The 22,350-nt window shown below is 36.8% G+C and overlaps 1 protein-coding gene across 1 annotated transcript in view; it reads right to left on the minus strand.

Annotated features, from left to right (window-relative positions):
• Positions 1-256: 256 nt before the first annotated feature.
• The window catches only part of SLC1A3 (solute carrier family 1 member 3), a 64,879-nt gene continuing 42,785 nt past the window's right edge, over positions 257-22,350 (minus strand). The window contains exons 4-10 of the mRNA XM_082074811.1: positions 21,407-21,611; positions 19,947-19,989; positions 10,922-11,217; positions 9,044-9,277; positions 5,679-5,873; positions 4,122-4,256; positions 257-2,850 (exon numbers count right to left, since the gene is read on the minus strand). Coding sequence (XP_081930937.1) covers positions 2,646-2,850; positions 4,122-4,256; positions 5,679-5,873; positions 9,044-9,277; positions 10,922-11,217; positions 19,947-19,989; positions 21,407-21,611 — 1,313 coding nt within the window. The 3' untranslated portion in view covers positions 257-2,645. The remainder of the gene's footprint in view (positions 2,851-4,121; positions 4,257-5,678; positions 5,874-9,043; positions 9,278-10,921; positions 11,218-19,946; positions 19,990-21,406; positions 21,612-22,350) is intronic.

The raw sequence follows: 22,350 nt of genomic DNA on the forward strand, positions 1-22,350 counted from the left end.
GAATTTAAATAAAATTAGGTAGGATGAAGATTGGTTATTTTAGTTTTTAATGTTCCTCCCTCCATCACTTTACTTATTTATTTTTGATCATGAAACTGTAAGCAGGTATTTGAAGTGAGAAAGCCCTGCTATATCATAGCCTGGCTGTATAAAATGGCCTGGAATTCCTGAAGTCCCATATTATGAGTTTGTCAGCTCTGAGTTTGTGTAAAGCTCCCATTACAGAGCCTTTGAAATAAATTCTAAACCACAAAAAAGCAGTGATGTAAAACTATTTTTATTGAAAACACATCTACAAAGTAATGTTTCTCAATCCACTCTGGGTGCATAACAATGCAGAACCAGGGAGGGATGGGAAAGGGAATCTTTCTATAATACCTGATTTCCATAAGAAACAAAGTTAGTATATAAAAAGATCACATTCTTTGTGACACAATTCATTTTTCTCAGCTGATGTCATAGAAAGACAGCCATTTACATTGTCTTTGCAATGTATTTCCAAGCAAAATCTTAACAAAAGATTAAATTGTTATGCCATAAATTCTACAGTTAATGTTTAGACACACATTATGAATACAGTATCTATATAAAAATATCTCTAATTAGATATCAGAAAATGCCTGTCTGTATCCTAGATTTGCATTGTTAGCAAAAAATAACCCCATGTTTGTTTTCTTTCAGCCAGAGATTCATTTAGAGCTTTGCTGGTTTAACTGCTCAATACTCTGTCTTAAACCCTACTCAATTCATTCACAGGAGAGTTCCTGCTAGTATTGTCTGGATTACTCAACTGGAGAAGATGGTCAAGAGTTTTCAGTCCTAAAAAAAACAGTCTTGCCTGGGAAAAGATTTACCTTCAACCAGCATGCTGACACTTTCACTACAGTTACTTGTACGCTGTATTTATGTTCTTTCAGTGACAGAAGCAACATATTGAGTGTTTTTTGGGTGGCAACTGGGACATTGCAAGGCAATCCTTCATTTCTATCAGCAGAATTTTTCAGTAGGGGGAGAGAAGAAGAAAACTGAAAGTTTTAATAAAAAAGATCACTCAATACTATTATGCCTGTCAGTTACCATTTTTTTCATTCCCCCAACAGTTACCGCTTTATAAAACTTCCCAGTTTAACCTCTATAATAATACAAGGCAAAAAGGAAAAAAAAACAACCTAATCTATATTTCTGGGAAAGGGCTTCATCAAGGAATAATCTTGAAATGAAGAAAAAAAGCCACAGGATTACACATGCATTGTCTCCCTCTTTTCATTCTTTCGTTATCCCATGAAAGAAACCTAGAATATTGCGCTTTAAAACCCTTTCTAATTAAAATGTCAACATTTATTACAGTATTTACTATTTTGCAATTTATACATTTTTCCTAGTAAAAAAGCACCCATTAATTTTACTTTCTAAAGGGTTATGTTTTCTTTTTGAGATGCTACTGATAAATACACAAGGATTTTGAAAATTCACATTAAGATAGGGAGCCTTCTTCTCCAGATGCAAACATGTATATCCAGCTAATAGCTCTGTAACTTATCAGTGGGATGACTAAGCACTTGGGAGGTTTCCAACCAGAAAACCTCCTGTTGCTCTCTGGATTTCAGGTTTAGAATTCAGTTCCTTTAGGATCTGAGCATCTCATGCTTCTGCACATTCTGCAGAAGGCTGGCACTGAATTCTATTGCTATTGTTGCTTATTAGGTAGGTAAATGGTGTACCCAGAGCATGCTGTGTTTTTTTCCAAACAGAGGTGGAGACACATTTTCTGTCCCAGACTCAATACAGCCCAGGATTTGCTCCTGCAAACACCTACACACATAGGTTGTTCCACTGGGTTGTAATGTTGAAATTAAGGGGGAAAACCCAGATTGGAGGTTCATACATACATAAATGTCTGCAAGTCAGTGGGAGCTGACTAGGCTAAATTTTTGTCAACGTCAGCTGAGGCTAATGCAAAAAACTAAGTCTAGATAAAATAACTTTTCCAGAAATATTTCAACTCAGCTGATAAAAGTGCTGGTTTGGGGTATTTTTTTTGTTTCTTTGTTTGTATATCATCCCCCTTTTTATCCATTCAATTAATGTCCTTCTTTTTAATCCTGCTAGTATTTGAACAATATACCACTAGAGAAAAAAAAACAGATAAAAAAGCAAAAATCCTGTTAATTTACTTAGCTGGATGCAGTTATCAAGTTAGAAGTACTGATTGTGTGTTTATAGATGTTAGGAATTTTGCAACAGATATTTAAAAAAATAAAACCATTTTCAGGCTCTGTTATCTGTTTTTACTTTCCAGTTCATTTAAAAAAAAAAAAAAAGAAGAAAAGAAGAAAATAATAGCTTAACAGAACAGAGTAACATATACTCTGATTTTTGTTTTTATTTGCTTGACAATCTCTCTTTTTATTATCCCCATTTAACACATGTCTAGCCGGACCAGTGCTATTGCCTGTTAATTTTTTTAAAGTGGGAAGCTGACATGTACTGTAATGATTGCTAATTTGGAATGTATTTTCATTAATTCTTTCCAGTGCTAGCACAAAGGGAGATATCAAGGAATAAGTGAATTTTGTGAATTCAAAATGGCTGGAAAATGTGTGTTTTTTCCACACTTGTAGTGTTGGACTTGTGATTTCTTTACCCTACATCTTGGTTTCACTGTCTAGTGGTTTCTCACTCTCATTTTCTTGTGAGATCAGTTGGTATGGTTTCTTCATTTCATTCTCCTCTATCACAGAATTACCCATTTCAGCATCCCTGTTCTTCAGCTCATGCCGTGATAAATGTTCAACAATTCCTGCTCCGATGGAGTCTCCCAAGACATTGGTAGTGGTACGGAGACGATCCCTAAGAAGAAACAGTAACTTAACCTTGATTTCACCACTTGTACAGGTAAACATGCAGACTGGTTGTTAAAATGGCCCTCAAGTAGTTGCTAGGTGCTTCAGCTATTTTATATATATTAATTTATCCGAACTGTTAATACCATGATTTCTTCTACAGAAATTAACAAATATATTAGGATTTGGAGTTACAAAATATACTAATACTCTTGGCAACTTGACAGCAAGAAAGAGCTGTGTGGTGAGGACAAAAAAAAAAAGAGCATATGGCAGATGATTCTTAGGGGAATTTCAATAGGCTGGTTGTTATGGTTTGTATCCTGTGAACATGTAAGCCAATGAGAATCTAACTTGTTAGGGACATTTCTCTCCTGACCATAAACTATGGTCAGTAATTTAGGGTGGAATTATGCTGAAATAATTCAAATTAAACTACAACAATTCAGCCTTTTTAGAGGGCTCTTCCCAGATGATGTAGGATGAGGCCTGACAAGGAGTGACTGGCACTGTTACTCAATAAGCATCCACCTACATGAGCCTGTGGGCATGTGGCTAGATAATGATTTGAATTCATTATCTTCTGATTACAACATGGGCAACTTTTTACAGGGATCACTTGAGAAGACTGAAGGGTAAAAGCCTCTGGAAAATATACCTAAAAGGCATTAGACAAAATAGAGATTGGAGGAAAATTTCTGCTTCTGATTTTGTTCCTGGACTTTAGGAATTGCCCCACATACCTATAGGTGTCAGATAGTCTTCTACAGACAGAAGAATGGAAAACCTGAGGAACTATACATTGTGGTGGCTGGATAAGAGAGTTACACGACTGTTTTTCATTTCTGTGTCCCTGGGGTAGACATATGAACCTTTCCTAGATTAGATAGTCAGCAGGGCTACAATGAACTGGGTCAGATCTGAGCCAGCTCTGAGCCTGATTGATGGGAAGGTTTTCATTGCCATCCTACAAAAAATAGAAAACTAAAGCATTTTTTTCTAATTTAATTACAGTGTATCTGAAAGTTTTCTTAGTACCCTAAGGATCTAGGTTTCTAAGTAACCCTCTTGCATGGAAGAGGAATCCTCATTAAGTAACACCCCTCACCATCTGCCCTAAGAAAATTCCATAATCACAAGAAATTGAGATTCTTTTAATGCTTCTTCCCAACTGCCTTCCACAGCAGAAGTATGCCACTGCAGTATTGCCAGAATGTCCCTATCTATTGCACTTCCAAATATGATCTAAGCCCTTAGTGACTCCATAAAGATACTTACAAGAACCAGTCCACTGCAATGATAAGAGTGATGTCATCTGTGGGCAAACCTACTGATGTGAGCACAATGACCATGGTGACCAGTCCAGCTTGAGGAATGCCTGCAGCCCCAATACTGGCAGCTGTAGCTGTGATGCTGTGCAAAGAGATGGCAAGAGCAATTAATTGACTTCCACAATAAACTCTCCATATCATCTGGCAAACATTAAAAACAGATATGAAGTAAGAAGGCATTTGCTTAGTAGTAAATAGAAAGATGAGCCCAGTTCCTTATCTGAACACTGCATAGCTGCAGGGGATTGTGGATCTTAAACCAAAATGTTTACATTAAACCTTATTCCAGAACCCTTGAAACATGATTTTTTTAGGTAGTAAATACCCTACCAAATGCTAAGGGCCAGAAAAATGTTATAGCTACATGCTCCCACCCATTGAACAAATTCGTTCCACACACTCAAACATGTTAAAAGAAAAGCTGAGGAGAAAATTCTGTGCTGGCAGATCTCACGTAAGAGCTTTTATTCTCTGTCCATCTCAATATAACTTCCTGCCAGGTGAAGTATCTGTCCTCCAGCAGTTGGTGTTCTGCCATCAGAAAACAGAAAGCTGCAAGAAACCTTGAATCATAGCCTAGTTACTTGATAGAAATATGCTTGTTCAGACCTGTTTTAGGAATCATTTGTTTTGTCAGGTGATTTGGCAGGGAGCAGCTCTAGTACTAATGAATGTGGAACTATTGCCTCGAAGTGTGAAGGCAGAGTTTTGCCTTCTGTTGATGAATATTTAATTAAGCTGGTCTTTTTTATGGAGAGAAGCACTTCTGTTTGAAAATCTTCTACACTCCCAGTTCACCATGTCTCACTTTTCAGTGTTCCTCAGGGATAAATACATGTCTCTCTGTCCTACAGTGTCCCTCTCTCCCGTTCTGATATTTATTTCTTCTGCACATGTACCCAACAACCTTTTCTCTTGTACTGTTTGAGGAACGTAATGAAATTAACGCAGATTAGTTATCATTGAGTGCTACTTATTGGGTTGCTTTCTGTTCTATTTCAAAATTGAAGGCTTGTGTGCTTGAAACCATACCTGTCTTCTGCACCTCTATCAGCTGGTATAACAAAAGGTATTACTGCTCCTTCCAAATCTTGCTCTGCTTGTGTCCTGAGATCATCAGCACTAGGAAAGCACTACCTCTCCTAGCATTAGCACTGTGATGCTTTTATGTTACTGCTTTGTACATGTATAATAAACTACTTGGTTATAAGTCTGTGGCTCCCAAGAGCTGCCTGAGTTCTTAAGAAAGAAAATTTAAAAGTCATTAAAAACTGCTCTTGTTGACTCTACTAAGTTCAGTGATACATTTTCTTAAAGGTTTAATGGAGAATATGTGCTGGGAGGCCTTTTCCTTGCAGAAGGTGTAAATCATTACAGTTATTCAGCTACTGTAGCAGTTTTTGTTTTTAGCTCTAGATGCTTTTGTTTAACCCCACATATAACAGCAAGGAGGAGTCACCATAAAGGTGCTTTTATTAGATGTATGTAATAATGACCTCTGTACCTGATTGTGATAATCTGGCCAAAGTTCAGTTCAAAGTTGTTAACTTGTGCAATGAAAATTGCAGCCAAAGCCTCATATAAAGCAGTTCCATCCATATTAATTGTAGCACCAACAGGCAGTACAAATCTTGTAACTCGTTTGTCCACTCCATTTATTTCTTCCAGACACTTAAATGTAACAGGTAGTGTTGCAGAACTGAAACAAAAAGAAAGAAGGTAGTACATGATTTAAATTCTACAAAGAGGGAATGAAAAGAGTGTCACATAGTGTGATGACAAGAGAGATTGTTCTGTCCTAATTTTTATGTGATCTACCAGATTTTTGTTTGGTTGGTTGTTTGTTTTTTTAATGCAAACGCTGAATTTAAACACTTCTAATTATGGAGGTTTTTCTGATATTCTTGGAAACATTATCCAATGATTAATTAATATCACTGTCTATGTAGTCCCTAGTCTGAATGTGTCTAACTTCAGTACTGGGTCACAAGATTCTTCTGCTGGGCAGAGGAATCTATTTAAAATTTCCCACTTTTCATTTTTTGTGTCATGTATGTCAGCTATGTTTAGGGACGATTTAATCTTAACTCTGTTCCAGCCAGGCCCTGTACACCACTTAATCATGTTCGCATCCAAACATAATATAAATGATAATTTCATTTGAAGACCAACCCAACTAAACATTTTGCCTTCATATGCTAAGGAGTGCCATTTATCCCATTAGACACAAAGCTCCTTTTCAGGAATACTGCCTCAGAAAGGGGCATAAAGTGGCCGTTTCTTAAGAGCTGCCTGAGCTCTTTGTTCTTAAAGATGCATCTTTACATCTGATGATAAGAAAGTCAAGAGGTTTTTCAAGACCCAGCAATTCAGTTTACTCTGTCTCAGTGGCCTCTTAATTGTTAACTACTTAGCAGAGTTTCATGTCTTTGAAAACTTTATCAATATTGATAAGATAAAATAAAATACTGATAAAATGTAAAGAAGGGTTGTGAAAGATTACGCTAGAAAAATCTCTCTGAGGACAGTCAACTTACAGTTGGATTTTAAACAGCTTTTAAATCAACTCACAGTATAGTATGCTCTCTTGCATCGCTTTGGTTCTTACTGAGAATCTTGAGCAACACCTAGTGGAACGTCTTACAGGATTGACATCAAGACACCAAAACATCAAATGTGAAATAAGTAATTGTCCCTCTCTGTCCATTAATATGTTGTAATAATTGTTTTAAGCCTTCAAGATGTTTTTCAGTGATACAACACATCAGTTTCTACATTAGTGGTCACAATAGCTTTTCATCCCACATCTTCAAAACAATCCCAAACACCTGGGACTTGAATTTAGTAATACAGAATGTCTCACTTAAAGCACCTGTCTTTAGGAGACACTATTAAAATCTATTAAAATGAAAGGTTCTGTTGGGTTTAAAGTGTGAAGAGTAAGCTTCCTACTCTAGTATGGCCCTCAGATTATTTTCCATCTTTGATGAAGTTGCAACAAGAATTCCGAGGGCAATCAGAGGAGACTTCAGGACCTGGGGACAACTAGTGAAGGGATCAGGAGTAACAACAGTGTTCTTCTCTGTCCCCCCAGTTGCAAGGAATGATGAGGGAAGAAATAGTAAGAGCCAGCAATCTATACCTGACTCCAAGCCTGGTGTCACCAGCAGAGTTTTGGGTTTTTTTGATCACAGGTCAGTTTACACAACACCAGGCTTGCTGCAACAGATGGAGTATACCCTCCCAAAGAGGGAAATCTTTGCACAGGAGTTAGCAGGGCTCATTGAAAAAGTTTTAAACTAGATCTGAAGGGGAAAGGGTTAAAAAAAGGCTCGCTAGAGATATGCCTTGAAGCAGCACACCAGTGTTTGAGTGATGTTGTGCTAGTGAGGTCATTTGGTCTGCCATTTCAGTGGAGGTAGAGGTTAGAGAGCCATGCAGCAGCAAAGACACCAGAGTTATTGTCGTGTTAGAAACCACAGAAGCGCCTCAGAATGGTGATGTAGGAATTAGGGCTTCTCTCCCAAAAAGGTGGTGGGATCAATAGCCCAGCTGAAGTGCATCTGTATGAATGCATGCAGCATATGTGGCTGGAAGCCTGCCAAGCAGAAAAAGACCTGGGGATGTTGATTGACAGACAGCTGAATACGAGCCCGCAGTGTTCCCAGGTGGCCAAGAAGGCCAACAGCATCCTGGCTCATTTCAGAACTAGTGTGGCCAGCAGGATGGATGAAGTGATCATCCCCCCTGTACTCTGCACTGGTGAGGCTGCACCTTGAATCCTGTGTTCAGTTTTGGGCCCCTCACTACAGGAAAGACATTGAGGTGCTGGAGAGAGTTCAGAGAATGGCAAGAAAGCTGGTGAAGGGTCTGAAGCACAAGTCTGTAGAAGAACAGCTGAGGGAACTGGTGCTGTTTAGCCGGGAGAAAAGGAGGCTGAGGGGAGACCTTATCACCTTCTACAAGGTCGTAGCATGGAGGGTTGTGGCAAGGCGGGTATCAGTCTCTTCTCCAACCTAACAGGTGATAAGACAAGTGAAATGGCCTCAGGTTGTGCCAGGGGAGGTTTAGATTGGATATTTGAAAAAATTTATCCACAGAAAGGGTTGTCAGGCATTGGAACAGGCTTTCTCAGGCAAGTGATGGAGTTACCATCCCTGGAAGTATTTTAAAGACATGTAGATGTGGTGCTCAAGGACATGGTTTACTGGTTGACTTGGCAGTGTTAGGTTAATGGGTAGACTCAATGATCTTGAATGTGTTATCCAGACTAAATGATTCTGTGATCCTATGATATGGTCTAGAAATATGTGTTTGATTACAATACCGTTTCCTTTCGTCATAGATGCTAACCATTTTTTTATTAGTTTGGTGTACCTATGACTTCATTAACAAAGAGGAAAAGTAAAATTTCTGTTGCAGGTTGTATATCCATTACTGGCTATGAGGTTTTTGAGCACAGAACATCAGTGGCTAATAAGGGCTCTCAAGCTCTCCCAGAATCTCTTCTGAACTTCCTGTTTTGCTCCTTCATTTTGCCATGCATATCCTTTGCCAGCTGCATCCTTTACCAGCAAGCCATTACAAACTACTTAAAAATCTCTAACATCAAGGCTAATCAAAGTCACAAGGGTTCCATCCGTACAGTCTGCATCACCAAACAGATTAATTTCATCTCTGTTCAGGGTTTCTTGTAGAAAATAGAGTTTAAGTCAATATAATTATAATAATCTCTACCAGAGGGCAGTAGAACTGAAATAAGTGCTGAAGTGAATACTTAAATAGAGAGTTAACCAGTTACATTAGACAAATTTTTTTTCAAACCAATAATACTATAAAACAATATGGCCTTAAAATATTGCATTATACCTGGAAGATGTTCCCAAAGCTGTGACTAATGCCTGGATTAAGCCTCCGATAAATACCCAGGGGTTCTTACGAGTGATCAGGAAGTAGAGAAGAGGTAGGACAATAACAGCATGAATTAGCAAACCGATGATGACTGTTACAGTATACATGGCAAGCTGACCACCAATGACACCCATGTCTTCCATCTCAACAATTTTTCCAGCAATCAAGAAGAGGATTCCAAGGGGAGCATACCTGCAAATGAGAAACCAAATAAGTATTGTGCTGAACAAAGTAGAAATTCACTCCCCCATCCATTGTTTTTCTGTTTACATGCACACATGAATGTAGGATTTCACTGTTGGGATAACCATAATTATTCATAAGCAGTTCAAGAGTTTAATACTTAAACTCTTAACCATTCAACCTAGATTAAACCAGAGCAGTGAATGTTTCCGATAAGGTCTGTTGAATTCAGCATCTGGGTAAGTATTTCAAGATATATAGCATGCCTTTCAGACTTGTAGGGAGATGAACTTCTATTCAAGTGTCATTTAAAAGCTAGTTTAGGGATTTCTGTTACAGTTCTGTCTGTATGAACAAGGCTCAACTGACATAGTTGTAGACTGTCAAGTGGCCAGTTTTATTATCTCATCAGTGCTATTTCCCAGGTTGTTGGGGAAAGAACCCACACAGAAGGCTGATAACTTCCAATGATTTCAAGCTGTTTCTGGCCATGCCCCATTTTATTAAGTGGGGCACTGGATAAATACTTTAGCATGAAGCATGAAGTATGACAGAGGTTGTCTGCATTGTAGGCAGGAACAAAAGTGGTATGATCTGGTTTTTCTTATTGGTAAACATAGTTAACAGATGAAGAAAGAGCTAGTGCTGAGCACAAAACTCAGCATAATTCTGCTGCACATGGACTTTTGGTACAGCCTTGTTTCTATAAATGTCCACTTGTCTTTTCACATGAAGTTACCACAGAACAAAATTTATCCAGCATATTTCAATTGTACTTTAAGCCATTAAATCCATATAGAAATTTCTCAGAAGTAACAATTCTCGTCCACTGCTTTGTCATCTTAATTGTGCTTGTAGAGAAGGATAAAAGATTTTTGCTTCGTATAGATGTTTCCTGGCAAAATAGAATTTTAGTTACTGGAAAAAAATGTATTTATTTTTATTTTAGTATCTAGTACTGCAACATATGCGTGTATGCTCGTGGGCAGGCTTTTGTTTGTTTTCTGTAGTAAAGAAAGCAAAAAGACATAATTCATTTTCATAATTAACCTTCTACATGACAAATAACGAATCTTCTTTGTTGACAAGACTTCATACCTAATGTCTGAGGGAAAAGGTATTGGTTTTAAATACCTATTAAACACAATAAAGAAAGTAGGAAAATTATGTGTATGTGTAAGCAGTGTAGGTACAATGCAAGGACGTACATATATACTACAGAACTGCAGGAACCAGTTGCATTGGAAACTAGTGATAAGAAGGTCTTGCTGTGTAGAAATAAGATTATGAGAGAGGTTTGTCCTTTTCCTTTACTGAAGTCAGATTAGGATATAAGGAAACTTTGATAGCATACTATTGTGATCACTGTCTTTATGAAGACATAAAATGGCTCTGTATAAGCTTGGTAAGTTCTGCCATAGACCCCCATTTTTCTCATGTCAGAAGCTAAACATACTGAAAGAGTAGGTATGTTTGGTCAAATTATTGACATACAGAATTACAGTTCTGGTGTTTATTTATGAAAAAAAGTTACAAAGCAGTTTAGATCTTACTGTCTGACTTCATGTCAAACAGACTTGCGATCCAGTGCCTGACTGGGGTGAAAAAATACTCTTAGTAACTTAAAATGGAATTTATCGAAGACGCACTTACCACATGATTAGAGCTACCAATCTCATGATAGCCTCATTAAGGCTATCAAAGAAGTCTTTTAATGCCCGACCTTGCTCCTTCATGCTTCCAATCACCAGGCCAAAGCTTATTGAGAAAACCACCAAGCCAAGGGCATTCACTCCATTTACAGAACCTGGAACAGGAACTATTTCCTCTTTCACTCGGGTGAGGGTTTCCATTGCTTCTGACACATTGCTTATTATGGAAGCCACTGTGGATGTGTCGTTGGATGGAATATCTACTTTAAATATTTTCTTTTCATAGTTAGTTTTGAACTGTTAAAACAAAAATAAAAGAAACACAGAAATTATGTGAATTATAGCAAGCAAAGATAAAAATAACACATTAAATTATTAATTACTATTGCAGGGCAATATGGTAAATTGCACTGTTATGAGAATCTGGCTTTCCTGAAAGCAACAAATATTCACGTTAACTTCAAGAGCTAGATATTCACCTTTAGCTTCCAGAACTCATTTTCTCATAAATATATCACAATCAAAGATGCAGATTTGCCATGTTCATGAGTTTTGTGACAAAACTGTTGATTCTTAGTTTGCATTTTTTAAATTGCTCTTTTTTCCAGTAATATATTGCCAATTGTTAAATAAATAGGTCTTTTTGGCTAGTAAAGTATTTTCATGTGCTCTGGAGTCTTCTTACTTCTTCATCATTCTGAATTAGAAAAAACAGACTGGAAATAACTTAAATGTAACATACTTCTTTTTTCCTTTGCTATGGAAAAGCTGTTAGTTTTCTGTGCTTTGCACTAACGAATCAGCACTTTTCTTAATTAAGAAAAGTGTTCTATCTTATATGGTTCCATTATGGGATGTGCAAATCAATTTCAAAATCTCAATATGCTCCTAAATGTCTGCTTTGAAACCTAGTCTTTCCCACGTAATGCTTTTCCAAAGAGAAACGTGCATCCTGAATATTTCTGTCTGGGCTCAAAACATGCTTCAGCCCTGCCCTGATTAAATTCTGTTGAACACAAAGAATACTGAATATCACTAGTAAAATGTTTCTAATACACCTCATGATGCTAAATACCCTATTAAGGCAATGGGATGCAGGTGTCAAGGTTATTCAGCAATTTTGGATTTTTATACCTTGGGATGTGCCAGCAAAAGACAAATATCACATCCAGGAGCTGTAGTATTATTACTAATATCTGGAGACTGTTGCTCACTCCAAAAGTATTTCAGTGAAATGGAGCACTTATGACTAATGCAAGAAACCTGAATATCAGTGCCTGTCAACACTGACCTAATTTTCTGTTATTTTCCACACCTGAATAGTTTTATGCACTCCATCCAGGTATTTGTTGTGTCCTTCTGAAGGCTTTGTGTCTTTTGGAGTTTCAAATAAAACTTGCTTACAGGAGATTTATGGAAAGTGTCTGAATAAAATGTAGCAGAACAAATCTCCATGGAGGTCAGATATTCTTGAATTTTAAATGAAATTTGCTAAAATATTTTAATATTTGGGCTGAAGTTAGAGGAGACAGCTGAGGTGTTCTAACTCTTGACTGACACAGAAAAGCCCAGTTCCAGTCTCTCACCGCTTACATCCAACCTGTTACAATTTCTCCTCTGTATGAGTTCTAGTTCGATCTCTCAGTGAGCCAATTCTATTTTTTAAATTGGCAAAAAGCTTACCTAACAAAGAAAATGGTTATTTTTTTGATAAAGGTTGTGTAAGTGAATCAGTTCACTGACTGAAGAATGCCTGAGAGGGCAAAACACTGAAACTACACAGCTGGGAAGGAGGGATGGGATTGCCCTTTAAGTGACAGAGAGATATTAGAATCGAAATGGAAATTTTCCACAAGTTCTCACTAAAGGGTTTTAATTCAGTCTTGGCAGGAATGTTAAAATATTGCCTAACATTGTTTACCACACACTTTTTTTGTAATGTATACAGGTACGATAATTGGATTATGTGTATATTTTTGTTACTGTTTTTCAGTAGGAAAAAAAAAAAACAAACAACTTAGGTAAAAATTCCTTAATGCAAATATCTGAAGGGTGTAATTATGCTGGACTTGTGGGCATACAGATTAGACAAACACAAAAAAAAAAGCAAGCTGCTTAATGAGGGCTGGAATTAAAGCCTAATTTCCTAGCAAATTTCCTGTTCATTTCCTACTTTCCCTAGACACATCATAACTGACTTTGTCCTGCTTCTCCTCCATTACACTCAGGTCCTTCTCTCATTCCTACCTATTTGACTAGGTCAAAAGCGACATGTGATGCAGCTGTTAGACAGTGTTAGATCATGCTGCCTGGCTGGTTGGCTGCTGCCTGTTGGAACAGGCCACAAGCTCAGTCATAGACTGCTTTTCTTTCAGTGGCAGCAAAGTCTTGATTTGTCTAAGAATTGCTCTCTCCACCCCCCTTGTCAAATTAGGTTGGAATTCGCTATTGAGCTCAAAAATTATGACAGGGGACTGAGAAGAATTTGGGGTGCTACAGGGCAAAAAGTACAGTCACATGAAGTTTCTTACCTTTAAAAAACCCAATTAGAACTCATTTTAGGCTGCAATAAGCATATTCTTTCATTTTTTCTTTTTGTGCTGATTGTGGAATTCCGTCCCAGCAAGAAGATGCTTTTGATTCTTTATTAGTTAAGTATCTTTAGAGGTATAACATGGATTTTAGAATCTCAGCAAAGGCTGTTTCCATTTCAGCTACTGGACTGGTTCACTGAGATGCAGATTTTATCTGCTGACTCACCCTGTTGGTCAGATTTAGGTATTCAGAAATATTACTAGGGAGAATAGTCCTTGTAGAACCCCTTACAGAGTGGTGGAGAAATGGTTTATTTAGGCTGAGATTCAAAATGGAAATCTGAGCAAGAGGAATCAGAGCAACTTTATTTGCTTTGGGACAGTCACTTGAGCTAGCCTTTCTTTTATTACTGCTAAGTGAGATTAAGGATAACTCTGTGGATGTGTTTGTCTTCTTATGCCCAAAGTTGTCTATCGAAAGTAATGAAAAGGCTTCTGGTGAAGCAAAAGAAATTAAGGAAGAACAAATACAGGAAATTCAAAGCAGATACCTATTAAGCAAAAAGCGTAGGTTGGGCTTTATTCTTGTTAGTGTTTTTTCTTTCAGATAACACTAAAGGCAAAATACAAGATTGCTTGACCACTAAAACCCAAATTTTATTTCTGTGGAATGGTGAAAAAGCCAGTTGTTTATAGGAAGTTACAGGATGAAAGACCATCTTCAAGGCGATAGAAAATGTCAAAGTTTATTGAATATATGAGGTAACAGCGGAGTTGACTATTACTGCTCTGCAGACAAACTCTGCTAAGAGGTCATTTAATGATCTTTTATGAGATTCCTACTTTCAGGCAAATCTCTGTCCTGGTGGGAATCAGAGTTATTAACTGTTCATGTAGCTCAGACTGGCATTTTAATAAAACACTGTGATTCTGCAGATCCTTGTGTTTTTGCAACATTCAGGAATGGAAAAAATTAGACAAAGAAAAATCTGCTCATACAATAGATTGTAGGCTTAGGAGTCTCGAAAGAGCCAGTTATGCTTTACTAGAAGTCCCAACACCTACACTAACAATCTGTGATGGGCTAGACAACATCACTTAAATCCTGTTATTTCTGAGGATGTTTGGTGCATTTTGTCTCCAGGCAGAGGTATTTTTGTCTGGTAAGATTTTAGATGCGAAATACTCTTAATTTTTCCTTAAGTTCACGTATCAAGACCAAATTAGGAATGAGGTAAATATTATTTGGAACGTATGAATACTCATAGCTTTCTGTGAACAACCTTATCTGCAAGTAAAATATGAAATTAATGGCATTTCTGGACTTTTTTACAAGACACTGTGCTAATGAACAACTTTAAAATGAATTCTAATTAAGTTACCTCATTATGAAATAGAAAATATAATTACTGTATTGCATAATATAATTAATTCATTGTTCACACTTTTATGGTTATTTTGTTTTCATTAGTGGTACAAGACACACACAGTCATTTGACTTGAATATATTGCATGACTTTTTAAGAAGCAACATTATAACATGTAGTACATTTCAGTGGTTGACTTGCAGACAAGGTAATGCACGGGTAGCCATTCTGAAAACTCGTAATTTATTGTCAGTATTCTGAGACAGTACAATTAGCACTGTCTGTGCAAAGTCTGTATGATGACGTGTTTTCTAGTGAATGATGATTTTAAAAACCACAAGTTTGCTTAAATACAAGCCTAAATAAATAAAAATAAGACAATGATATCCCATCTTCCTAATTAATATTTTCTTTCCTTTCCACACAGACAGGTGTGAAAGCATTTTAAATTGTCTGCAGAAGAGCTGATGACACAGGTTAAAATATATCTTAAGTAGTTAAAATTGTCATGATGAACAGACAACATGTATTAGTTAGTATTCATGTCTGGATGTGTGATTAACACTTCTGATCCCCTTGATAAGGATGAGTTTAGGAAAGAATATTTAATTAAAAATAGCTCAGAAGAAATGTGGTTATCAAATGCACCTTTTCAGTTTTTAAGCTTCAGTTGGCATCAAATTCCACCTATTCACAACAGAATTACCCTCCCCAAATTGTTAGACTGATTGTGTTTATGTCCCAAGTTCACTTGTGTTTCTTTTGTCTTTTGTTGTATTCCCTGGGCACAGCACAAAGAACAACCAGTTAAAAAGCAGTATGTGCTTAACAAGCAGACTGCTTACAACTGCTTATCCCCAGATTAGATAGCATTTTTGAATCTATCAAACAAAGAGAAATGAAGAGCTAATAACCAGATCTGAAAGATAAATCAAAAGATTTCATTAGATACCCCTAAACTGGGGGTGAATATAGTGGTACAGAGAAAATTTTGAACAAAGTAATCTAATTTTAGGTAAGTGTTGAATATTCATCTGCAGTCAGTATTTTCAGATTCTCCTGTTACTGTTAAAAATCACAAAAAGCCTCCAGATGATCAGTGCACAGTGAAGGTAGCAATGTATGTCATATGGAAATAATCAGCAAGAGAAAGTATACTGTTTGGATTTACAATCTGCTCTTTCCAGTGATACCAATCTGCCACTGATTTAATTGGAAGAGGCCCTGATAGAGATAGGGTGCCACCAGGACTTTGGTCTTTCACAGGGAGAGAGAGTGTAACTAGTGAAGAACAGAGTGAAGCTAAAGCCAAATATTTTCCAGATTATTCTTCTTAACTTGACCTCATAGGCAAAGGTGCTCTTTGTTCCTGTAGACTTTCCTGAGTCATGGGGCTGAATGCCACCAGCTAAGCCTGAAATGGTACTTCCTATTCTGGACTGAAAGGTCTGAAAGAAAGGATTTCCTTCGCTTTCCTGTGGGCTTTCTTTCTCTCTGACAGAGACTTCCCCTGGTTTACGGGGTCCACAATAGGGCATCCTTTCTGGAGGGCAAGGGGGATTTTATTTCACCAGTCTTCCTATTCCTGTGGAAGAAAATGTGCAAAGAAGTAGTAGGAGGAAGACAAGAAGCAAGGGGAGGCAGCTTTGTTTGCCTCACAGACTTGATGGAAGAACACGAAAGGGAATCCAAAGGTCCGAAAGACTGAATGCAGAATGGCAGAAAATTTAGGAAGATCTTTCCTGAATAAGTCCTAAGTTCCCAGTCTTCCTTCAGGACTCTTCTCCCAGCAGCAATTCTATAAAAGATTTCCCAATTTCATCTAGAATGCTGCTCCATCTTGGTTACCCGCTCCACACAGCTCCATTTCATTTTGCAGGAGAGCAATTTCACATCCAGAAAATTAACCTTACTCTGCTAAAATTAATTATGCAAAGGAAAGTCCAATTTTCCATGTCTTGGTGTTACAAAATTCGAGTAATAGTTGATCTTTTGAGGTTATAAAAGTTGGAAATGATAATTGGTCCTTTATGTTAGTGAAGCTGCTCTGGAAAGGGCTTTCTGTCGATGGGGAAAGTAAAAGATTCAAAACTTGCTCTGAGCACTAACACAGTCATTAGAGGACCTGTGTCCTGGTCGTGGTGAGAAAGAACAAAACCCTTCCAGTGGGTTCAAATGCAGGTCTCTGTCAGGAAACAAATCTGACTAAGGGTGCGCTATGACAGAATATGAGCACCTTATATATCAAAATATGTGATGCCAGTGATGGTTTCCAGGTGTGCAAAGCTGTGGATCAGTATCAGATGACTATGAGTAATAGTCTGGTTTGTGTTTGGCCCAGCAAACACAGTGTTAAAGAACCAGATTAGTACCAGATGGATCATCCTGCTTCATAAATCTTCTGAAAAACATATGAAAAACCTGATGTAAACTTTTGAAAACAAAGTTATGGGGTCGGATGTACAAAGTCATCTGGATACCTGTGGATACTTGTTTCTCCTGTAAAACGTGTGCTTCTTTTTTTTTTTTTTTTTTTTTTTTTTTAACAAATCTGGTACAACAAAATAACTTGTACCTAAAAATCTAGGTTTTGATACCTGATTCAAATAGTATCAATATGACAGATTTAAAATTCTGATACTTCAGTAAGCAAAGCTGCTGCTGAAAAGTCAGAAGAAAACTTTCATTAAACATTTCCTGGTTTTTGAACCATTTTTCAGAAATCCCTTTAAGCTGTAAAGCACATGAGAAATGTAATATACTTAACGTAAGCAGGTTTCCTGTGGCAGTAAGATGTTTTATCAAAATGTTTTTTCAAGCTGTATCTTAAAACTGGTGAGGTAGTTTGTTCCCTTGGCTCCTAATTGAAGATTTTTCCATGACCTCACTTTTTAGGTAATGAAGGTTATAAAACTTACTAATTCTCCTTTTAAATTTAGTCATAATGATTTCCATTTCTTCTTGTATAAACATTTTACTTTAGTGTCTACAGCTCTGTTCCCACTTCATCTTTTGTACTTGAGTACTTTTAAAATCAAGCTTCTTTTTGTTTTACACACTGTGTTTGATAATCTCATCAGCTCCTCTCTCCATTGTGCTCATTTTGCATTAATCTTCCTATAAATGTAGTGACCCAAATATACTCAGTATTCCAGACAGTCACATTCCTCTGGCTTTTATTTCCTCTCCTGGAGTTAAGTTACCTGATATATCTTAGAGCTGAATTAGAGGGGTTTTAAATTTTTTTTTTTTTTTTCTGACGATGATGACTTCCTATCTTAATGCAGAATTACTGTTGATTTCTAAAGGTTTATTTCACACATGATGAAGAGCTACAAGGAGACAACCAATCATGCCAATATGTGCAAGAGCCAATTTGCTTTTTTGTTTTATTTGTTGTTTATAATATTAAGGTGTTCCAGGGACATAACACCTTCTTTAGCATTTGTTAGATATCTCAGTACAAAGTGCTTGGACTTTGTTGTCATCTGTAAATTTTGTGTGCATTTTATGGCAATGTTATTCATAAAAATATCAAGTGAGGTATTCCCCATCCTTCAGCAAATTCCATGCTATGTCCACAAATTTTACAATTCTTATAATAAACTTATACCCCACTCAACTTTTTCACTTCCCTCATATAAAAACCTCTTTTACAGAAGTCCAAAGAGATTAATCTATTGCATTTCTCTGGACAAAAAAACCCCAAGACATAAAACAACAAAAACAAAATCCAAACCCCAAACCAAGCTACCACCATCACCAAACATCAACCAATCAACCAAACCACAACCAACCAACCAAACCCCAACCAGCCAAAAAAGAAAAAAAAAAAAAAACACCAACAAAAAAAGCACCAAACAAGATCAGGCTAATAGGTTAATAACTGCTTAAATAAATTTCTAAATATTTTTGAAATTGCAATTTGAAAGACACTTTGTTCTCTTTCACCAGCTATAGATAATAACTTCCCAACTTGAGAGATTTATTAAAAATACTTGCTGCTATGTCTGTAACTTTATGCCCTAATTCTTTCATAATTTTGAAATAAAGATGTTATCATTCCCTGACTTTATTGCATTAAATTCTTTGAATTTTGTTTCCAGTTTAGATAGAGACTTTCGTATTTTCATACTGCTCCTCTGTATAACTGTCCTGATTTCATCCTCATCCTTACTAAAAACAGAGGCATAGCATTTGTTGGTTTTGGACCTAGGCCTAGTTTATGTTTAATCTTGACCAAATCTTTAATCTAGAAAGTCACTGCTTTTTATTGGTCTCTGTTTTTATAACTGAAGAATATGTTACTGTTTCTTTTCAGTTCTCCTGCAAGAAGTAACTCAGCTGGACTTTGAAAAATTCCTACTTTATCCTTTTGCTTCTTGACCTCCACATTTCAAATTTTTTATATTGCTACAGCAATAAATGGTAAATAGTATCAGTTTGAGATTGTCTTTGGGGTCAGTATGAAGTGACTAGAATTTAGAAATGCAAATTACAGGTTTTACTGACTATGTAAGGTTGTCCTTCAAAAAAAAAAAAAAGGAATGCAACTAGTTACTCTTATTTTCTCCGTAGAACAGATAAGGTTAAGACCAGAATAACGATAAAGGAATTTGAGAAGCAACACAGAAAGCCCGTTTCTATGCATTCCTATCATAGGTGATGGGAAGTCCCCTAGTCTGATTTTGTTATTGATGTTCACAAAATTCTTTCCCCTGTTTTGAACCTATGCACATTTCTCACATGGCATTCTTGAAATTCTTCTGGTTTTCGTACAGATGGTGCATATCTCAGTATCTCACAATTTAACATAAAGTAAATTCTGTACTGAATTTAATGGAGCTTGCTGTAGACTTATGAATTTGATACTTGAAAAAAAAAGTGATTTGCCATACCAAGTGTGTTTTCTTCACTTCTCATAGCAAATACTGAGACAACACGATTGAAAACAAAACACAGATTTGCTTGGTTTAGTGTGTGGGGTTTTTTTGACAGCTGGCAGCACACATAAGATTTGTTTCTGCTGTAAGTACAACTACATGATATCCCTAAAGAAAATACTATTACATGTCAATTTCTTACTTTATTGTATCTTAGTTGGAAATAACAAAGTATTTTTTACCTGTTTAAAGCAAGCTTCCACCAGATTTGGAGGGAACATATTTCTGTGGAAAAGAAAAAAAAATAACATGAGAAATAACAAGACTCTAGTAATACCTTAAGTAGAGGCACAGCTAACAAAAGAATTGACCAGCTAATTTTCAAATTATTATTTTTCAAATTAATCCTAAGACAAATATGTAATTTTGTGTACAGTGATAGAGCTTTGCATATTGCATTGGCCTGGTTAGCTTTATCAGGACAAAATGTAGTAAGGTTGGATAGATTCTGGCAATATCAATGTCTGTATCCAATATTGTATAACAGATCTGGTTATGGTGCAGAATATTAGCTGAATTACCAAATGAACAAAGCTCTGTGGGTCAGTGCTGACTTTTAATTTTGTATTTATTAATGTTTTCTGATTCCAGATTAATAAATAAGTTAATATTTAACACATTACTACTTCTCAGTTTTTGCAGTTTTTGCATGTAGAGCCTAGTACCTCAAGCCATCACTTGATTTAGAGTCTTGTTGTGATTAAGAAATAAATTTTTCTGAACTTTGGGTATTCTTTAATAAAAACACATACACATATAATTATATATGTGTTTGTATACTTGCTACATATAGGGGTTTATTTCTCTGCTTTCTGTAATAGTGAGTGACATTTGTGAGGGAATTAGAAGCAGCCTAACTGAATAAATCTTGAGGAATCTGAGTGCAAACCTCTTCATGGGTCTTTCTGAAGTCCCCCTTCCTGGCAGCATGACTCTTGGAGGCCTTTCTCCATGTCTCTGGCTTCTCCAAATGGATTAGTGGAACAGAAAATTTTGGTGGCTTTACCTGTGGAAAAGCTCCCGAGTTCAAAACCTCAGCTTCCCTACTCCCAGGAATACATCTGTGACATATTAGCTCTATAAAAGAGGCATTGCAGAGTCTCTGAGCAAGGAGAAAACAAGATTTCATATCTGTGCCCCTCTATTTCAAGCATTTTACTTGCCTGCTTCTGGAATTTTTTTCCCATCCATATAACTTAACAAGCTGAGTAGATGCACCCAGATCAGCGGCTATGATTCAAAATTAAGATGAGAAGCTAAATCAGGGATTCAAGTGAGAAAACCATTGAAAGTTGGAAGTAAAGGAAAGCAAAGGAATTTGGTAATAAGGATTGTGCTATGGAAGGAGGGGAAAAGACCCATGCAGATAGCAGAACAGAAGTCTTTCTTTTGTGCATGAAAGAAGAATATTTCTTTGAATAGTAAAAGCAGTTTCTTCCCCTGTAACAGCCTGATTTGAGAACAAATCCATGTATTCTTTTGTAGTGTTGTAGCAGTTAGAGACATTGGTATTGCGTAGTTGGAAGAAACTTGCCTAGTTTATGCAGTCACTGTCTAAAAATCTCTATTTTTGTTCTCATGTGAATCTAAATATTACTGTCATTGCTATTGGTACAGAAAATGTGCAATATCATAGCCATACCTGATTAAATCAAGAAAGGCATCTGCTGCTGTCACTTGCACAATTTTGCCTTCTCTGTGCATGTTTTCTTTAGTACCTTTCCCAGGGTGGATGATGACCACAATGATTATACCAATCAGTACAGCAATAATCGTAGTACTCATGTAGTAGACTACTGCTCGGACTCCCATCTTTCCTGATGCTTTACTATCCAGGGCAGCAATTCCTAGTAAATTTAAGCAGAAGGACATTCACCTCATACAGTTGTGAGTAAAGAGTATAATCTCAGCATGATAAAAATCGTTTAGTGAGAAGAGTTTTGATGACCAGTACATTTAAAGCTACCCAAGGTAAGTTGGCCCTCTTTGCCACTCAGACTGTCACTGTCTTCCCATCCCACCCCTTATGCTTGTTATTACATAATTTTCTGTTAAAAGAGTTACAGCTTTCTGTGCTTTCTTAACACTTTGTTAAACGCAAAGTTTATTGGTCTTATGCAGTGTGGCATTTCCTGTATTCCAGGGAGCCAATTCATTTTTTTTTATTAGCATAGTTACCATAGTCTGAAAAATGTGGCTTAAAAATACACTGCACCTAATTTGTCATAGTAAGAAAGAAAACAGAGTACCTTTAAGTAGTGTTGATAATGTTTGCTATGACTAATGTGCATGAAGAGTTTTCTTCAGTCCCTAGTGAAATGACCTCAGTTTACCTCTGTCCCAAGCCATGGGAGTTTTAAACAGATTAAATGCTGTTAGCTTGTTTCAGAAAACCCTTACTATTGTATGAATAAACATTTAGAGTCTTTTATAAGCTTTGCAAAACTTACGACATTAATCCTAATTCTTGGCTCGTCTTAATGCTTCTGACCTAATGTGAATAGTAGGGTGCTCCCTATGGCATCTGCTGAAGTGTTTGTTCATCAGATTACACCAACAGGGCTGCACTGTGGTTTTTAAATGAAG

Source organism: Streptopelia decaocto, assembly GCF_964273445.1.
Source record: "Streptopelia decaocto genome assembly, chromosome: Z".
In the NCBI taxonomy this organism is placed as follows: domain Eukaryota; kingdom Metazoa; phylum Chordata; class Aves; order Columbiformes; family Columbidae; genus Streptopelia; species Streptopelia decaocto.